General features: G+C 44.3%; 1 protein-coding gene across 1 annotated transcript in view; it reads right to left on the bottom strand.

Annotated features, from left to right (window-relative positions):
* The window catches only part of LOC138296821 (ATP-binding cassette sub-family C member 10-like), a 669,768-nt gene that overhangs the window by 466,919 nt on the left and 181,581 nt on the right, over positions 1–21,268 (bottom strand). The window contains exons 5-6 of the mRNA XM_069236276.1: positions 9,033–9,189; positions 3,813–3,964 (exon numbers count right to left, since the gene is read on the bottom strand). Of these exons, the coding sequence (XP_069092377.1) occupies positions 3,813–3,964; positions 9,033–9,189 (309 nt within the window). The remainder of the gene's footprint in view (positions 1–3,812; positions 3,965–9,032; positions 9,190–21,268) is intronic.

Genomic DNA, 21,268 nt, shown 5'->3' with positions numbered 1-21,268 from the left:
GAAAGTGTTCTGAAGTGGATGTCTGGAGCAAGGCTATCTTTGAACTGTTCCAATGCAGAATCTGTATTGTCCTCAAAGAGCCTGTAACTATCAAATTGCCTATTAATAAGGGATGCCTGGATGGCCAAAATTCCAGTGCAGCATATGCAGGCTGAGCTCAGCCAATTCTGACAGCCCCGGCTGGTTCAAAGAGTGTAGTTCTCTGAGCTGCTAAACCTATGCATTTGCCCTCCAATCTGCCTGCCTTTTCGGAGAACCTTGTGTTGCAGCAACAGGGGTGGATAATTAATCAAACTCTCTACAAGCTACACCTCCATGAGTGGAGATTGAGCAGAAACAGCTGAGTAGTTTTAACAAACCTGTAGGATGGTGGATGTCATTTAGGCGGCCAGCCACCAAGTTGATCTAATCTAGCCTTTCAGCAGAGTTTGTGTTTTGGTGAGAGGACCATCGGATTGATGTGCACATGCAAAGCTTTCTGATGTACTTTTTTTGTTGTATCCTTGGACAAGCAAGGATTTGCGTAGGCACTGTTAAAGGTAACTGTTGACTTTTCTGCATTTGCCTGACCAGCTCTACCTATTTAAGTCACTGTTGTGATGTCTTTTTGAGGGTCTTTCATATTTGTTTCCTCCTCTGCAAAGTATTATGCCATAGTGTGACCTTAATTTGTTTCTAACTTTCTGGATGGGCACAACTTTTGAGCCTATGCACAGTTGTTGATTGAGGTTGCTGACCCTGAGGATCCCTTCCACTTGCTGCATCACAAACAGCAGCCGCTATCGCTGACATTCCTATATACCACCTTCTTCCTGGACAAGTTGGTACTTAGAACCCGGGTACTCTTTCTGCATAAGGTTGTGCTGTCCTCCCTTGTGGAGCAGTCCACCATGATTCCTGCTTTCCTCCAAGGAGGTAAGGCTTCATTGTCTGGTATTAGTCATTTGATTGTATATTGAATTAATAAAAACTGGTGTTGTGCTCATCACTAAATGTGACAAGCAGCACCATTGATAGTAAAGGTCCATTGTGACCTGTAGTGTGGCTACTCCCACCTGCAGTGTGGTGTATATACAGTGAAGATTCATCCTGCTCTCGTGAATGGGCTGCATGGTGAATGTTATAGATGGTAAAGATCCTTCCTAACCAGCACTATGGTGTATGTGTGGTAAATTCTCATCCTTACTAGCAGTATGGTAAAACATGGTATGTTAAAGATTCATAACGGCCTCTGGTATGGTAAGTTTGCTAAAGATTATTTTAGACAACAAGTATAATAAAGATTCATGTTGAGCATCTGTACGACCAACTATGATGTGATAAGTATTCGTCAAGATCTCAAGACTGGTAAACCTCTCAAGCTCCTTCCAAGTTTGCGAAGATGGTAATTACAAAGTTCCTGTGGCTCATGGTTCTGAAGTCTCATGTCAACTGTAACACTATCAAGAGTACAGAAGCACTAGCCTGCCTCAATAACATTCCATGTCCAAGAATTTAAAAAAGTAGCAATATACAAAGGAGACTTCTCAGGTCTTCTTAGTCACAGCAATCAAGAGTGCTCCAAGGGTGTGCAATTGCATCCCTAATATTTTACATCAATTGTATTTGTGGAACAATAACACGTCTGTCACCACACTGCCATGCCACTGGATTCAAGCTAGCCTGGCTGATGAGGGGTGAAACCCCGAAACCGGTCCCAGGATGCTTGTTTCCAGTCCAGGGAAGACCTGGCCTAGCAGTTCGGGCTGGACTGTTCCCATGGGGAACAGGGTCAAGACTGATTTGCATATGGCTGGGTCCAAACTGGAATGGCATGGGCAGCAAAAAAACGATGGATTAAACCCAGATCTGTGACTGGGGGTGAATGTTTGACAATGTTCAGCATTCCGTCCATCACTTGTTGTTTTTGCATTTGTCGCCCTAAGTGGGAAGGGTATGCCCAGACGTGGGTCCCGTGCTTCCCATGCCACTGGATTCAAGCTAGCCTGGCTGATGAGGGGTGAAACCCTGAAACCGGTCCCAGGATGCTTGTTTCCAGTCCAGGGAAGACCTGGCCTAGCAGTTCGGGCTGGACTGTTCCCATGGGGAACAGGGTCAAGACTGATTTGCATATGGCTGGGTCCAAACTGGAATGGCATGGGCAGCAAAAAAACGATGGATTAAACCCAGATCTGTGACTGGGGGTGAATGTTTGACAATGTTCAGCATTCCGTCCATCACTTGTTGTTTTTTCATTTGTCGCCCTAAGTGTGAAGGGTATGCCCAGACGTGGATCCGTGCTTCCCATGCCACTGGATTCAGCTAGCCTGGCTGATGAGGGGTGAAACCCCGAAACCGGTCCCAGGATGCTTGTTTCCAGTCCAGGGAAGACCTGGCCTAGCAGTTCGGGCTGGACTGTTCCCATGGGGAACAGGGTCAAGACTGATTTGCATATGGCTGGGTCCAAACTGGAATGGCATGGGCAGCAAAAAAACAATGGATTAAACCCAGATCTGTGACTGGGGGTGAATGTTTGACAATGTTACCATTCCGTCCATCACTTGTTGTTTTTGCATTTGTCGCCCTAAGTGGGAAGGGTATGCCCAGACGTGGGTCCCGTGCTTCCCATGCCACTGGATTCAAGCTAGCCTGGCTGATGAGGGGTGAAACCCCGAAACCGGTCCCAGGATGCTTGTTTCCAGTCCAGGGAAAACCTGGCCTAGTAGTTCGGGCTGGACTGTTCCCATAGGGAACAGGGTCAAGACTGATTTGCATATGGCTGGGTCCAAACTGGAATGGCATGGGCAGCAAAAAAAACGATGGATTAAACCCAGATCTGTGACTGGGGGTGAATGTTTGACAATGTTCAGCATTCCGTCCATCACTTGTTGTTTTTGCATTTGTCGCCCTAAGTGGGAAGGGTATGCCCAGACGTGGGTCCCGTGCTTCCCATGCCACTGGATTCAAGCTAACCTGGCTGATGAGGGGTGAAACCCCACAACCGGTCCCAGGATGCTTGTTTCCAGTCCAGGGAAGACCTGGCCTAGCAGTTCGGGCTGGACTGTTCCCATGGGGAACAGGGTCAAGACTGATTTGCATATGGCTGGGTCCAAACTGGAATGGCATGGGCAGCAAAAAAACGATGGATTAAACCCAGATCTGTGACTGGGGGTGAATGTTTGACAATGTTCAGCATTCCGTCCATCACTTGTTGTTTTTTCATTTGTCGCCCTAAGTGTGAAGGGTATGCCAAGACGTGGGTCCGTGCTTCCCATGCCACTGGATTCAGCTAGCCTGGCTGATGAGGGGTGAAACCCCGAAACCGGTCCCAGGATGCTTGTTTCCAGTCCAGGGAAGACCTGGCCTAGCAGTTTGGGCTGGACTGTTCCCATGGGGAACAGGGTCAAGACTGATTTGCATATGGCTGGGTCCAAACTGGAATGGCATGGGCAGCAAAAAAACAATGGATTAAACCCAGATCTGTGACTGGGGGTGAATGTTTGACAATGTTCAGCATTCCGTCCATCACTTGTTGTTTTTGCATTTACCACACTGCCTTACATCATGTTTCAGTGAAATCAAATAAAACGCTGTTTGCGCACCAAATAATCAGAAATGTTGCTATTTGATTGTTCCACATTTCATTTTGTTCAGATTTCGGAAGTAGTTATGGTAAAAGAAAATACTAATTATAAAAACACAAGATTTGAATTTATCTCTTCTGTTGCTTTGTTGGAGACAACATGGATGTGAATTTGGTGACTTTACCTTAAGTTCCAGCTCATATCTTTCCTCCAGTGTTACCAGTTTCCCAATGGAAGGGACACTCCTACCTTTTTCACAGCCAGATGATCGATGACTATCTCCAAGGCACCCTTTTGCTCTTCCTTGGGATCAACCTGACCAACACCAGATTCTTTCGGCAGAGACCAGGAGAATGTGGCTTTGCACATTTCTAGGGCCAAGTCTTGATCTGATGAGGGAGCTGAGAAAGGGCATCACAAAAGATAAGTTCAAAAATTAGTCTGTAAAAAAGATGGATTTCTAATTATACTCTCTACTGTATCTCTTATTGAATGAAGTCTGTTACCAAAAAAAGGTGACAGAGTCAGAACTATGTGCAAGGCACGCAGCGCTACATCCTTATGGATGGAATGTGGCCTTATAATAATTTCGTCCCTCTGCATTGTCACCTTCTTATATTCCGAAGTTAAGTCATGTCCATAAAAAGTGATCTGCGCTAGCCCTTTGAACTTAATAAAACTAAATGTAGTCATAAGTTTCAGGGGCATCAATGTAGTGTGCTTGTGAAATGACTGACCACTCTCTGGTGGGGCTTTAGGACAGATCTCAGCTATAGCTGGCACTTCGTGGTTTTTCCATACATGTAGAGAGTCCTTGACTAACAAATACACACTGTTTGACCTCCTGACACTCCACATTTCTTAGCAGATGTTACTTTCCTGCACAGGATTAAACAAGAGGAGGAAGCATGCCACATTGTGTAGGTAAGGGCTCAACACCCTTTTCATCTGAATCTACATCAAGTAGAGTCAAACTTTCTTCTGCATTCGTGGTGGGGTACCTCAAAGTGTAACAATAGCACTAAAGGGTATACTCTATCAGTGTGTTACAGATGTGTGCTACTTTTCCCTCTCAGAAGTTTTGTTCTGTCCCCCATCAGAGCTGTACTGCTTGGAACATCCTGATAAAGCAAGGACTGTGACCAGGAAGGCTTGGAATCGGAGTAATGAAGATTACTGGCAAATACTTGGGCCATTGCTGCTTATCGTTTACATTTGCTTGCCCTGATACTGACAATCAATATATGGAAACTTGCACACACAATTAACTACACTTCTTCAAAACCGAGCTCTGCAAAGTCAACAGTTGCTAAATCTGGAACATATACCCCAACATATTAGAAATTACAGAAATTTGTTGACTGCAACATCCTTCTACGTTAAGCAAAATTTTGACAAAGTTACATGGTGGGTGGTTCAAGCTCAGGATCATGTAGTAGTGAGGAGTTCAACACATATATCCTTCTGTTGCTGTGTTTTTGTTTGTTTAAATGGACTCTCTACCCCTTCCACAAATCTGTGCTGCACCAGTTTCTATTCTTTTGTCTCTTTTGTCAGCTATTATTTTACATATTTGAGATGTCCAGTGAGTACCTCAGAATTTGGTAGTGGAGAGCAGTACCCACAATTATGTCCACTCAGATGGCTCTTAAAACCAGTCATCAAGCATGTGTTGGAACTCCCCAGGAACACTGAATACCAGGGTTTTAACATCGCCTAGCTCGTCTTCTTCGAGGTATTGAAAATTAATTGTGGAGTGGCCCCTGTGTTTTTGTGGTGAATGATTGCGATCAGAACATGCTGCATGCTTATTCAAACACTTTTGACTATTCTAACAGAGGCATGCAGTGCCTAAGAACCCCCCTAAAACAAATGAATAAATCATGATCTCTATCACTGGACCTTGTCCTGTCTGAATTCGGCGACAAACCAGAAGCACCGGTGGTGACTCCCCAGCCTTGTAACAGGCTTGTTGCCATGGCATGGGAGTGCACATGCTCTCCAACAGCAATTATTTGCTATGCAGTTTGGTATGTGTCATAGATGCCACTCATGCATTAGTGCATTTAAAAAGAGAAAGGGTAGGGTCAGGGGACATGGTGGCTGCCAAGCCATGTTTCAATACCAACATCTAAGGAATCTTCATTATAGACGATGCCTTCACAACCATAAATAACTCCTGCCTCCTGGTATTTATGGACCTCTCAGTTGCCTTCAACACAGTCAACCATTCTACCCTCATCTACATCCTGAAGTCTCAAAGGGAATTCACAGGCAGTGTCCTTCACTGGTTCTCCTTCTACCTTTCTAACAAGCGGCAGTGTGTTCTCATGGACACCTCTAGATACTAAAGTATGCATTTCAGTTTCATATGTATCCAAGGTTCCATATTGTCCTATGTCATCTTCACCCTCATTATGGAGCCTCTTGGTGCTCTACTCAAAGAAGACAGCATCAAGATTCAGCAGAATGCGGATGATACACAGCACTACTTGAAAGTCTCTACTGATTCAGACATCCAATACTGCCTGCACTTCAGCCAGAATTGGATTCCCGGGGCCTATCTGAAGCACAACCCAACCAAGACAGAATTCCTGTAATTTGCCAAACAACAAGCATGAATCATACAAATCTGGCTCAATTACATGAACCTTGATGGCTTTGAACCCCAACCTTAACTGAATGCCAAGCCTCTTGGAATCAACTTGGACACAAACCTCATATGAAGGAACACACTGCTAAACAACAAAGATAGTCAGGTACCAGCTCTCTTTTTTAAAGAAAGTGAAAGCATTTCTTCTAGCACGTTCAAGCCCTCATACTCTTGTATCTGGAAGAATGGTGTTACCTCCCTGCTCCATAGCCTTCCAGACTCCATATTCCTTCAGGGCATCCTCCAGGCCACAGCACATCTCATCCTGGGCCTACAGAAATATAATCACATCACCCCCTTCCTGATGTACTTGCACTGCTTGCTCTTACCTGCCGACATTATCTTCAAAACCAGCTCCATCATTTACAAAATCATCACAAGCAGAACCCCTGCTTATCCTGCAGACACATTTACCATCTCTGGTGGTTCTCTGCACACCTGCAGCCAGGCCACGATCAGATTGGAGACTAAGAAGTGTTAAAAAGGTAAAAACAAGGCAAAGGCATTCTCCATCTATGCACCTAGGATTTGGAAAAACATGCCTTTACTAGTAAGGACCTCCACAACGTAGTTCCAAATTAGAAATGATTAAGATACACTTCTTTAAATAACACTACAACAATGCAATAACAGTACACTTCTACTACCAGACTCAAGCAAACTCTCCATTCGTTTGTTGACTGTAACTTTGCCTTTGACCCTGTAGAGCACTCCACTGCCGTTTGCCTATGTTCGCACTTTACTAATAATACATACATATATACCTACTTACAATCCACACTCTGCTACATGAAATATGTGTGAGCTCCAGTCTCTACATCACGTGTTTCCTTTACTTGTATGTGCTAAGGATGGGCATTATAACACCGTGACCTCTATGCACCTATATGGTGCACACAGGGAATGGTAACTACATTATCTCCAGTATGAGCTTTCATTCTGCTAATTGGCACATTACTGGTAGAAATCCTAATGTGTGCCACACATGTCAAGGCATAAACACTGTGATCCACTGAGACCTAACCTCCAGTGACAGATGATCTGATCTCTCTCAACATGCTACAAAACAGAAAAAGCACTCATGTCTGTAAGCGTGGTAGAGCCATTCATAGAGACACTAAGGGGGTCATTTTGACCCTGGCGGTCTTGGACCGCCAGGGCCATGAATGACAGAAGCACCGCCAACAGGCTGGCGGTGCTTCAATCCCCATTCCGACCGCGGCGGTAAAGCCGCGGTCGGATTGCCGGGGCCGGCGGTCATCTGCCGTTTTTGCCCCGGCTGGGAGAACCCGCCAGGGCAGCGCTGCCCTGGGGATTCTGACCCCCGTACCGCCAGCCTGTTTCTGGCGGTTTTCACCGCCAGGAAGAGGCTGGCGGTAACGGGTGTCCTGGGGCCCCCTAACAGAGCCCCTGCACTGCCCATGCCACTGGCATGGGCAGTGCAGGGGCCCCCTAACAGGGCCGCGGCCTGCTTTTCACTGTCTGCATGGCAGACAGTGAAAAGCGCGACGGGTGCAACTGCACCCGTCGCACCGCCGCAACACCACCGGCTCCATTCGGAGCGGGCTCCTGTGTTGCGGCCTCATTCCCGCTGGGCCAGTGGGCGCTAACTTGGTTAGTGCCCGCCGGCCCAGAGGGAATGTCAGAATGGGGGCCGCAGAATTTTGGCCGAGTGGCGGCCAAATGGCGTTACCGCCGTCCGCCAGAGTTGGAATCGCCCCCTAAATCCTATGTAACACTGCCTCTCTTGCAGTACCCTTGCAAATCTAATTCAAAACATCTGCAAACCAGCCTTGCCTGGTATGTTCACCACGCAGAGCACAAAAGCATCTGACCACATCCAGCGCAACATACGGAATCAGGAACATCTTTGACAAACCACTGATGTACCATTACCTCTGAAACTGTGCCCACCTGACGTACATGAATATGCAGTGCTCTAAACCTGCACAAGGCAGCTTGTTAACACCATAGGAAGGAAAGGTGATTTAGGCACAAAGTGCTTTGCTGCCGTAGCAATTGTAGATGGTGCTATACACAAGCTGAAACACAACATAGTGTGCTGTGTGGGTCACTCATCATCGCATGTTTCCGTCAGTCTGTGCCTCTAAGGGACTGTCATTAATGTGAGACTGGTACGGCTTCACAAGGCAACAGTTGACTTAATCTAGACTTAGACACCCCCCACCACCGAACAACAAAAGGGGCGAATGACACTACATCAAGGTCAATAATATCTACCTACAATTATGTCACTTCCAGTTCATCGCCTACTACTGATGTGGTTAGTATATTAGCCTTATTGTTATTTCCACATCATCTGCGTTATAACGTATGTGATATGAGACATGTGACATTTGACCTGTGATATAGAGTATGTCTACCATCTGTACATAGTCCTAATTATGTGTCTTCATATAGAACTTCATACGGATCTTCTGCCATTTCGAGGCACTGTAAATAACATTTATTGCTAGTACCCAACTTATTTGTAATTAATTTATCAACTTTGGAAGGGTAGAAGGCTGAGGTGGCCTAGTTGGGATTTCAACTTGTGATCACAGCCGATGTCAGAGATTTGTCTTTAACTCAGAGACCTATCGCTCCAGCATTCAGTGGTCCACCATGTAAACACCTTTGCATTCCATTATGTGGATTTAGAGTTTCCATTATATTATAACACACAAAATGCATTTTAATCCAGAGTGTTTGCCAGCTCGAGGATTACTTAGCCACATTCCTCCTGATCCGGTACCTTCTGAGCTTCCCTGACTTCCCACTACTGTTTTCTTCTTTTCCTGTTCCTGAACCTTTACCTGTGACGTAACAGGAATCCACATCTTGATCGGGGACTTGGAGGAACCGCTCGATCCGATCCAGAGACACCTTGGCTTCCACAATTGAAGTTAACAGCCATGGTAAGTTGTTGAGTGGCACAATCAGGAGGTCTATAAGACAGAAGGTTGGATAGACCTATGGAAAAATAAGAACATTGCATCACATGTTTTTTTCACAGACTCTTATAGCCAGAGTTTTAAGTGACAGTGGGCCTGATTTATATATTGGCAGAGACGGTATTCCGTTGAGATAGAGTTCTCTACCTGCCAAAATAGTGGTCCGCCTGCCAAACTTAATTGCTGACTACTCTGTCTCCGTCATGGCCAAACTTCTCCAGTGGTTCTGGGGAGTAAGGGTTTTCCAAATACTGGCTACATGTCGCCTTGCCCAATTTAGATGGAGTACCTTAGACGCCAATTTATAAATCAGACCTGTAGTAATGTTTTACTATTTTTCATGGGCAGGTAATTCCTGGCCGTAAGAAAAAGTAAAAAAATTATAATGCTCCCTCCGCCATGGGAAAAGCCTTCCATGGTGAGGGGAGCTTTAATCTTTTGTCTTTCAAAAAGAAAATCCTGTTTCTGGATTTTCTTTTTGCAAAGAAAAAAATAATATTGTGTGCCAAACCGCCACATCCTTCCGACGCAGCCCTGTAGCAAACAGTAAAATGAACTGACAGGAACCGTCCACCTAAATCAGCCCCCCTGTCAAGAACAGGTAAGTGCTAAGATAGCAAATAGAAAGAGAGAGCAAGAAAACAAAGGCAGATTAAAACCGAGACAACACAAGCTGAGTGTAGTGTAGGCAGAGGGCAACAATACAGGGTGAAGATGAGACAGTAAACGGAGGCCCTCAAATAACAGTGCCTTGGACTTGTCAAAAGACAGATCCACACGATCATTGGCTTGTCTCCAGATATATGCAGAAATTATAGGAGCTGGCAACTGACCACATTGAGGGTAATTTGACTACTGTCATGAAAATTAGGCTTCTTAGAACTGTAAAAAGATGGGTAACATCACTACTACAGTTGTAGGCCTTAGAAAAAGAGACTTAAGGTCTGATTTAGCCTTGAGGGCTCTTTACTCCCTGTTACAGTGAGGTAGGACTCAATGCACAGCTGTCATCTTTTAGGGTACCACACATCAAACTTTTTTGTTTTTTTCAGGAACAAACTTCCAAAGCAGAAGTTTGTTTCTGAAAAACAAAAAACTATTAGCCCCTCACACCCAAGAGTCTTCCCTTAGGATGCTTGGGAGGGGACCGGGGGTGGTACTACTATTTTTAGTGTTTGTGACCGCTGGGATGAACAGAAACAAAAGGATATCAGACTGTCTGCTCTAAATAGGGCAGGCAGTCTGATGCCATTCCTCAGATGGCCACTATTCAGTTGGACCACAACAGAAAGTTTTCTAACGGTGGAACCAGAGGGGGCGAAGCCCTTGGAAGACTGGTGGTCTGCTTGACTCAAAATAGAGCAGGCGTATTTAGGGTTTAGTGGACAAGGAACTCAAACACATTTGTGACAGAGTGCCCTGCCTGCTAAACTCTCAATCAGACCCTTAATTTCACAGATATTAGATCAGTTTCTATAATTCAGTTCTAGACTACGGGCTGCCTCCATAACATTGATTATAAGTTGGGATACTATTAGTTTTGTAAACAAATTTTACTGAATTTTCCCTGTCACAAGGATTACAAAATTCAATCATTTAAACTTAGGACACGTGTCATAATAATATGTGCTTCCCAGGGTCAACTATACTTACAGCAACTATGATAAATATACAATATCATTTCTTCCCTTCTATTCTCCCTATTGAGTTTCTGACATGGTAGTAGATCAGTTACCTTGTAGGTCTGACAAAATGAGAAAAAAAGCTTGATTTAATTAGAGAACAAGTAAGAAACATTTACAGTAACGGAGATAACTCCCAAGCCTGTCCCCCATGGCACTCGGTACACTACATGGAGCTTTTAGGTTGCCCGTTCTCCTCCTACCAACAAGGCCATATGTCTAGTAGTATTGTCCTCAAACTGACTCAGGGCCTGATTATGAACTTGGCGGATGGGATACTCAATCTCAAATGTGACGGATTTACATCTGCTGTATTAGAAGTTCCATTATATCCTATGGAACTTATAAAATGGCGGGTGGGATATCCGTCACGTTTGTGACGGAGTATCCCATCCCCCATTGTCGTAATCAGGCCCTCAGTGTTGAATAAATGTAAAGTTCAGATCCTGAGTAGAATGTTTCATTCACAGGACATATGCATCAAGAATTCTACCACTGGGGACCAAATGCAATCGCATTTAGTATTAGATTGTTGAATGGGTCTGGAGCCCCAAATCGTGGATTTGCTCCGCTATCTCCACTTAGGAACAAATGCAACTGTGAGGTGTGGGGCGAAGGGGGAATGTACGGAATTCTTTGGGCTGAGCAGGGGTGTTAGACAGGGGTGTCTTTTGCCCCCCACCCTTTTTCTTTTATACACAAATGGGCTGTATGATTTCTTAGTGGGAAAATGGAAGGATGTTCCCATAATAAATGGAAAGAGTGTCCCGGTCTTGATCTATGCGGATGATGCAGTTCTTATGGCCCGCACTATGAATGTTCTCCGCGAGGTGGTTAAAGCATATGGAAATTTTATGACTGACCTAGACTTAGAGATTAATAGTAGCAAATCACATTTTATGGTTTGTGGCAAACCTCTGAGTAGGGTTGGTGTGTGAAAGATAAATGATCAAGTAATAAGTCCTGTACAGGATTTCCCCTATTTAGGGGTAACCTTTGATGAAAAGGGAACCTGGAAACCTTGTATTTCTAGGAGATGTGTGCATTTTAATGCCACGGTAGGAGCCACTTTTGAGTTTGACTCAACAGTGGGTAATAAACCAATAAAGTCCCTGCTGGAAGTGTACAGGTGTAAATGTCTCCCAGTTCTAACGTATGGGGCATCACTCTGGGGCTACTCAGTTAGTAGGGCACCTATGACAGAGGAAAATCATTTTTGTAGAAGGCTGCCAGGTGTGGGACAAAACACCTCTGTCTTTTGCACACATTTAGAATTGGATCTGGGCTTAATAGAGGATGCCATTAAGATTGCTCCTCTTCTGCTTTGGATCTCCATCTGGTCAAATGAGCGTGCCTCCTTAAATAGAGAAATCCTGCATGACTGTATGATATGTGATCACGCGTTGGATATCCCCTGGCTGTCATACATAATAGAAGCTGCTATATCTCTTGGTTGCCCAGATATGTTCAATGCGCCAGAGTCTCTAATACGTTCTGATAAGCACTGGGCAAAGGAGAATTTTCTCAATATTTTAGAAGCCAAGAGGGAGGCAGAGGAACTAAGGAAAAAATCGTTGAGGGACTTTCAAATGTTAAAAACTCTGGCGGGCCCAGAGATGTACCTCTTGGTGATAGAAAATGTCTGGGAAAGGACACTCATCTCGCGATTTCGGTTAGGTGTAATCAGAAGCAATTTGTGCTTCCCACTGGGACAGTTTGACCCAAATTTTATACAAATCTGTCCCTGTGATGGGGTGTCCTTACAGTCCTTGATCCATTTTACTTTGTTTTGTGACTTTTACGCTCCATTTGGGTGGCAATTTGTACTCCCTCTGCTGAAGAAAAGGGGCTTTGTGCAGCACCACCCAGCCTATTTGTGGCTGCACATGGTCTCTGATGTGTTGGTGTGTTGGGGGGCAGGATCCTTTTTAAAGGGAGCCTTAACTTGGCGGAATAGTGTAAATCCCTTTTAATCTTATTTATAGGTTTTAACTATCTAAAGAATTTTGTATGGGAAATGATTTCGGATGTATTTTAAAGTTCTGTAAATATCTGACTTTTAATCTGTTTTGATTATTATATGATATGTATTTATTTGTCTTATGGTTGGTAATACCAAACCGAATAAAGAACTTTGCTAAAGATTGTTGAATGGTATGGTATGTGTCAGCTTTTCTACTGCTAACTTCTGAGAAAGGTTATTCATCCAAGTGCATATGACAGTGTTTCCTTCAAGTACAGCATGATGAGTCACTTGGCAAGTCTTGGCTGCCCCCAAATAGATGCTATCTATGGGTTCTACTTGTTTTACCCCCTGTCCCACCTGCTACCGGTCACTCCAGTCCTTCAGATGAAATAAAATTACAGTTGCATTTCGTAGTGTTGTTACACCCTAATAACCACATCAATGTGACTCAGGAATTTCTTCCAGAAGCTTTTGACTGTCTTGCACTCCCACAAGACTTGGAAAAAGGTGCCACTGTCTTTTCCACATCTCCAGCAAGTATCCTACATTGCAGAATAAACAGGTTTTATTCTGCTCAGGGTCTTGCATCATCTTATTAGTAACTTATATTCAGCTTCTGGGGCGCATAAATCTTTCATGCATGTTGCACCATACTTTTTCCCATCCTGTGTTGCTAAAGTCACTTATTTTCCGTTACAGTGGTGTCAGATAGCCCCATCTTTTCAGTGGAATGCTAACACTTAGTAGGCCATGTAGATTCGATATCAGACCTTTCGGCGTATGATATATGCTTAGGAGCTTACAGAAGGGAGTGAAATGTCTAGTGGTGGGCTCTCTATCTTGTGGACACATTACCCATTGTCCAAGCTGTGCACACTTTCTCCACTGGAAAGATTTCTTGCAAACAAGGACTTCGCTGGTCCCTTTTCAAAAATGTATTTAATCATCAGATATTCTCTCTTTCTCCAGTTACTAAACCTTGCTCTTTTCATCAGCGTGATTAAGGTGAACTGGCATATATGGGGCCACAGCATATTCAGACCGCTCTTGATTGCCTCTTTAGCCCATATTAAAAGAGGAGCTTTAGTAATCTCTGAAATATATAGATTTGGGGCCTCGCCCCCCTTTCTAAGCCATGGGATGCCCCTTAAACGGCAACCCACAAAGGCAATTCTATCAATAGCCATTTTTTGAGACTCTCTAGAGGACCATTCTACTAATATTCTGAGGGGTGTGGCATAATAATACTGAAGTGTATTTCGGCAGTCTTCCTCTGTGTAATAAGGACGCCTTTTTATTAAGCATTGCTTCGTCTCCCATTATGTGGTTTTGTAGGAATGCAAGCTCTGTGATTGGTAACTGTAGGAGGCTGGCCCTCTATGTAGTGTGCAAAGCTAGGCACACTGTGCAGAGGGTCCAGGCAACCACATGTTGGTTTACAGGGGTAAAAACTAGACTTTTTATGGTTGCTTGGTCAAGCAGTTAGGCCAGTTTTGGAGAGGTGCAAAGCTTTTGTTGTACTCACAGCATCAATCTTGCATCTCACACACTCAAAGGAATAACTTGAGACCAATTTTGTAAAATACTTCGGATTTTTATGAAAATTTAAAGACCAAGATCATCAACATTGGTTAAGTATTTTTTGAGATATGAAGTTTTGAAGTTTAATAAAAATAGTATTTTTGTGCGTAATTACGCACCCTAGGAATCAATGGGGGGGGGGTCATCTCTAAAAATACACATACAACCAGGCAGAGCAGTTACCAAGTTCTCCCTTTGCAGGTTGGTCAAGGTCATTGATGGCCACTTTGGGTCAGCTGCAGAAGTTTGAACAGCTTCAGGTTCCGGCAGAAGCAGTGGGAAAAAGTCTCTGGAGCAGGTCTTTGGCCACTGCGGGGGGACACTTGGAAAAGGTCTGCACAGTCTATTTTAAAGATGGATCCTGGGGTCCTCTTGGAATGGCGAGGTCACAAGGGGTGGGGTACCCTTAGCGCACAGCTGGTTCTTCGATGCAAACCACAGGGCGGCCGGATGCAGAGCGAGTTGGTGATCGAAGAGCTGGGCGAAAAGATGCCCTCAGAAGCAGAAGGTATGTCGGTTTAAGGGTCGACTGCAGGACAACGGGGGCACTCTGGTGGAAGGTCCAGGTTGTTTCTGAAGTCCCTGACTGGGGCTTCCTCCTGGTCCTTTTACAGTCCCGGGTAGGCTGCTTTTTGGGATGTCCAAAGTCAGGTGACCAATACTCAGGTTATTGGTGTGGTTCAGCCGCTGGAGGGTACAGTACCACAAAACTGGGTGAGCTTGCAAGGTTTGTCCTCGCGGTCTTTGGTGTTGAGCTTGGTCCAGCTGCAGCATCCGATTCCAGAGTTAGCATCTGGTCAGTGAAGTGGATCGCACTGGCTTGTTGGTTCCTTGTGGATTTAGAGGGCGTTTTCTGGCAATTTGCAAAGCCTGGAGGTCCTCTGGGGTTCTTTAGAATTTTTCCAGCTGTCCGCAGCTCCTCAATGGCGATTGTCAGATCCTGGGTGCAGCAGGCATGGTTTGGCGCCTTTTTTTTGGTGCAGCAGGTCCACAGTTCTCGTGCCTGAGATCTTCTTGGTGCTGGTCTTCTTCTGTCTGTCGAATCTGAGTTCTTGGTCTAGGGGTGCCCACTAAATACTGTATTTAGTGGGTATTTTAGGGGGAACCTGTTAGTGGCCAATGGGCCATCTACCTTAGGGTGGCTACACCCACTAAGTGACCACTTCTGGTGGGCAAAAGTCACTTCCCTACCGCTGATTGGCTATTTTCTTTTCATCCGAAATGGAGGTAAATGAAATGGAGATGTCACTTCGCATGCAAAGCCCCCACCGCAGTGATGCAGACTTGTGTCTGGACGTGGCAGGCTGAATGTGACAGGCCAGCAGCCATGCCAGGGTAGATAGCTTTTGCAGGGGGCACCTCTAAGGTGACCCCTGGGTACATTCTATAATAAATCCAACACTGTTACCACAGTTTGTATTTATCATTCTGAGTTGTTTGATACCAAACAACCCAGGGTTCAGAGTGGCCATCATGTAATTGTGAAACTCGTACTGACAAGTGTCTAGCACATGCATTTAAAATGCCTGCTCTGTTCACTCACTATGTCCCAGGTTTGGCAAATGACACAGAGGGGGCATATTGCTCATGTAACTATGCCCTCACATACATTAGAGTGCACCCTGCCTTAGACCTGGAAAGCCCGCCAGAGGGGTTACTTCCCTATAATGCATGCAGTGTGTAGTGGACAGGGCACACAGGCAGTGTGCCATGTTGAGTTTGCATTTTAGGTTTGCATCAGGACACTCAGCCTGCAATAGCAGTTCTGGGTGCATCTGAATGCATGGCCCTAGAGGGTGGCACAATCAGTGTTGCTGCCCTCAGGGGCCTACCCTTAGTACCTCCTGCCCTGGGTACCTAGGTACCATTTACTAGGGGCTCGAGTGGCAGCTAAACGTGTCTCCAATTGTGCCAATGCATCACAACATTTTTGGGGGAAGAGATCTGGCCCAGGGAACCTGGTTAGCAGGGGCCCTGGGCACTAACAATTTCTAGGCTACGTCATTCACCATGGAAAAAGTGGGAGCTAACCATGTCAAAAAGAGGCCTTTTCTCAAACTGTCAACACTAATAATGCTTGGAAGAAGCAAAGTAGGCATGGCAGGATATTTATTTGCACCAAGTTGACCAATGCCCAGGTAGGTGATGTATTGCCTCTTCCGTTAGGCAAGATGTTCTAAGATTTGGGCCTTGAGGTTCAGACACTCAGCTCTGGTCCAACTTTTCACCGACTGCGTCCTATTTAGCCCCAGGTATTTTATGGATAATTTCTCCCAATCTATTGGCGATAAGTCTCTAAGCGATGCCTCCTTCTCATTCAGGGTTGAAATGTTTAGAATATCTGTTTTATCTTTGTTTTTTTAATTCCTGAAACCTTTTCAAACTCCTCCAGACATTTCACAACTTCAAGCAGGAAATCTTCAGGTTCTTTTAGGGTGAGAAGCACATTGTAATCGAATGAGCTGACTTTTTGATCTCCTGCTCCCAAGTGCTCTCTCTGATTATTTTTTTTAGCTCATACTAGCGGTTCAATGACAAGAGCAAAAAGGATAGGCAATAAGGGAAAGCCCTGTATTGTCCCTTTTTAAAGCTGAACTTTGTTAGAGCACATTCTCTTAACTTTAAACCTGGATTCTAGGTTCTTCTAGTCAGCCAATATCCCTATTCTTTCAAGGACAACCTTGAGGAATCCCCAATGCACCCTCTCAGGTGCTTTGTCTGTACTCAGAAATACTAGAAGAGCTGGAATTTCTTTCCTCTTAATTTTCTTGACTAAGGGGGGCACTTTCCTCCTGTTGTCAGAGCCCTGCTTGTCCCAGACAAAACTCACCCACCAATACTGACAGTGCTTTGTCTAGATTCTTGATAAGGAGCTCAGTGAAAATCTTAATATTGTTAACCAGATATATTGGGCCATTTATCGATATATGTTACGTTCCCGAACTTTTGTTTTTAAACCAAACGTGATCAGAAGCACAGTGAATAAAAGTATTGTTTTTTAATATCAAAATGTGGAGTTGACACTCAAAGAAAAAATAGGAGGTCAACAGCAGTCGCCTCAAGTCCATAATAGATTGGGAAAGATGAAACAAAACGATTTTTGAGACTTTTTACAGAGCATAGTTCACAGTTGAATTCCTAAAAGATTCTGATGTTAGAAAAGGCCTCTTGAATTGAATGTGCAATTTGTGCAAGGAAATGCATTGTTTTGCGCCTGACAAGATAGCTTTGTATTATATGCTTGTAAACCCATATTTAATGAAAACAAAAGCATTTGTTCTATCCCGCTTCTGTGTACAGCACAACGCAACCTACCTAATTTATCATCCCTGGATAAAAAGATACATGCAGAGAGGGAACCCTATAGTAACAATCAGGTGCAATTAAGTAATAAATAGCTGAAACACTGAGGTAGTACAGAGGTATATCGATTTTTAATCTATGTCTTGATCCTTTCATGTCTCCTTTCCCAAAGGTGGCTTCCTCAGCCCTTGCCCCACCCAGCCACACCCAGAATATCTGCTGTAACAGCAAGCAGAAAGTGTGCTACCTTGATGTGGATATTTTTGAGCATCGCACAGACGGAGAAGGTTTTCCTCTCTTTGTAGTTTAGCATCTTTGATATGGCAAGCCCCTTAAATGTTGCATTAAAGGCATCCCAGTGGTTATTGAGGAAGGTGTCACAAGGACCATTTCCTGAGTAGTCCTTGATGCCCCTGTGTTAGTTCAACTTTATTTGCTGGATCACTTACTAAGTTTGGTTGGTATTTCCAACTTCTCCTCATTCTGGAGATGAGCCTCCCTCCAAGTGAATTTCTAATTGGGAATGATCCAAAAATGTGAAACTTTTTATTTGTGCAGTGTGAAGTGTGTGAAGTAGGCATTTTGAAATTAAGTTGATCATTTTCTATGATTTATGAATATACGAGCAGAAGGACTATCTTTCTCCTCTAAACAGTGGTATTGCACTGCATCCCGATTCATATCTATAACCGAACACACATCCTGTTCCTCAACCCAACCTCAATGTTGAGTTTTCTCGCCTCCTTAACTGTCTATCTCAATGGCTGTGATCTATTGGTCCTGCTTTCGGAAGTAAACACTGGCTGCACGATGTAGTTGGAGTATATTGAGCGTCTGACTTGTCCTCATTGTGTTACAGATACCTAGGGACCAACCCTTGTTTGAAGATTTTATGGTAATTCCAGATCCTTTCCATGTAAATTGCATCCTCTCGGGTATGACCCATCTATACTGGCAAGTTTCTGGGTCACCTCTTTATATTCTCTACTTTGCATTATCACCACCACCAGGTCTTGGAAGAAGACTACTTTACTTTCAGAGAACTCTATATTTTTCATTGTGCAGGCAGCTGCCATGATCTTGTTTTTCAGAGAGTAGCTGGAAAGCTTTACCACTATATTTCTGGGTTGGTCACTGCACCAGCTGTGCTGCACACCCCCACTCCACACCCATTGGGGAAGTAGGTATTATGGGTTATATGTACAGAATTTAAAGAACTGCAATTTCGTAATAGCTTTTTCTTTGCAAATCGCAATTAGGAAAATCACAATTCCTAATGTACAAAACGTACAAGCTGTAAATGAAAGTGATTCCTAATGGAGTCACAATAGAGCTTCCTTAGTAATATTAATGAGGTAGGTTGCAATGTGTGACCCATTAGGAACTGCAACTATCATAACAATGGTGACCTGCTGGGGTCAACAAGCCACCATGTCTGTGAGTGTTTTTTAATAAAACAAACTTTTTTTTAATGCAGCCCGTTTTCCTTAACCCCTTCGCTGCCAGGCCTTTTCCCCCTCCTGTGCCAAGCCTTTTGTTGGCTATTTGGGGCCGTTCGTGCTTAGGCCCTCATAACTTTTTGTCCACATCAGCTAGCCAAGCCAAATTTCATCCTTTTTTTCCAACATCCTAGGGATTCTAGAGGTACCCAGACTATGTGGGTTCCCCTGAAGGAGGCCAAGAAATTAGCCAAAATACAGTGAAAATTTCATTTTTTTCAAAAAAATGGGAAAAAGTGGCTGCAGAAGAAGGCTTGTGGTTTTGTCCCTGAAAATGGCATCAACAAAGGGTTTGCGGCGCTAAAATCACCAGCTTCCCAGCTTTCAGGCAGACTTGAATCAGAAAACACAATTTTTCATCACAAATTTGGCATTTTACTGGGACATACCCCATTTTTACGATTTTTTGTGCTTTCAGCCTCCTTCCAGTCAGTGACGGAAATGGGCATGAAACCAATGCTGGATCCCAGAAACCTAAACATTTCTGAAAAGTAGACAACATTCTGAATTCAGCAAGGGGTAATTTGTGTAGATCCTACAAGGGTTTCCTACAGAAAATAACAACTGAAAAAAACCAAATTGAAATAGAGGTAAAAAAACAGCAATTTTTCTCTACGTTTTACTCTGTAACTTTTTCCTGCAAAGTCAGATTTTTTAAAGCAATATACCGTTACGTCTGCTGGACTCTTCTGGTTGCGGGGATATATAGGGCTTGTAGGTTCATCAAGAACCCTAGGTACCCAGAGCCAATAAATGAGCTGCACCCTGCAGTGGGTTTTCATTCTATACCGGGTATGCAGCAATTCATTTGCTGAAATATAAAGAGTGAAAAATAGCTATGAAGAAAACCTTTGTATTTCCAAAATGGGCACAAGATAAGGTGTTGAGGAGCAGTGGTTATTTCCACATCTCTGAATTCCGGGGTGACCATACTAGCATGTGAATTACAGGGCATTTCTCAAATAGACGTCTTTTTTACACACTCTCTTATATTTGGAAGGAAAAAGTGTAGAGAAAGACAAGGGGCAATAACACTTGTTTTGCTATTCTATGTTCCCCCAAGATACCTCACTTGTGTGGGTAGGCCTAGCGCCCGCGACAGGAAATGCCCCAAAACACAACGTGGACACATCACATTTTTTCACAGAAAACAGAGGTGTTTTTTGCAAAGTGCCTACCTGTAGATTTTGGCCTCTAGCTCAGCCGGCACCGAGGGAAACCTACCAAACCTGTGCATTTGTGAAAACTAGAGACCTAGAGGAATCCAAGATGGGGTGACTTGTGGGGCTCTGACCAGGTTCTGTTACCCAGAATCCTTTGCAAACCTCAAAAGTTGGCTAAAAAAACACGTTTTCCTCACATTTTGGTGACAGAAAGTTCTGGAATCTGAGAGGAGCCACAAATTTTCTTCCACCCAGTGTTCCCCCAAGTCTCCTGATAAAAATGATACCTCACTTGTGTCGGTAGGCCTAGCGCCCGCAACAGGCAATGCCCCAAAACACAACGTGGACACATCACAATTTTTGACAGAAAACAGAGGTGTTTTTTGCAAAGTGCCTACCTGTAGATTTTGGCCTCTAGCTCAGCCGGCACCTAGGGAAACCTACCAAACCTGTGCATTTTTGAAAACTAGAGACCTAGGGGAATCCAAGATGGGGTGACTTGTGGGGCTCTGACCAGGTTCTGTTACCCAGAATCCTTTGCAAACCTCAAAATTTGGCTAAAAAAACAAGTTTTCCTCACATTTCGGTGACAGAAAGTTCTGGAATCTGAGAGGAGCCACAAATTTCCTTCCACCCAGCGTTCCCCCAAGTCTCCCGATAAAAATGATACCTCTCATGTGTGGGTAGGCCTAGCACCCGCGACAGGAAATGCCCCAAAACACAACGTGGACACATCACATTTTTTCACAGAAAACAGTGCCTACCTGTGGATTTTGGCCTCTAGCTCAGCCAGCACCTGGGGAAACCTAGCAAACCAGCGCATTTTTGAAAACTAGTAACCTAGGGGAATCCAAGATGGGATGACTTGTGGGGCTCTGACCAGGTTCTGCTACCCAGAATCCTT

This window comes from Pleurodeles waltl, chromosome 5, assembly GCF_031143425.1.
Source record: "Pleurodeles waltl isolate 20211129_DDA chromosome 5, aPleWal1.hap1.20221129, whole genome shotgun sequence".
Lineage (NCBI taxonomy): Eukaryota > Metazoa > Chordata > Amphibia > Caudata > Salamandridae > Pleurodeles > Pleurodeles waltl.
The sequence above is the reverse complement of the archived record's forward strand: the minus strand, read 5'-3'. Positions and strand labels throughout refer to the sequence as shown.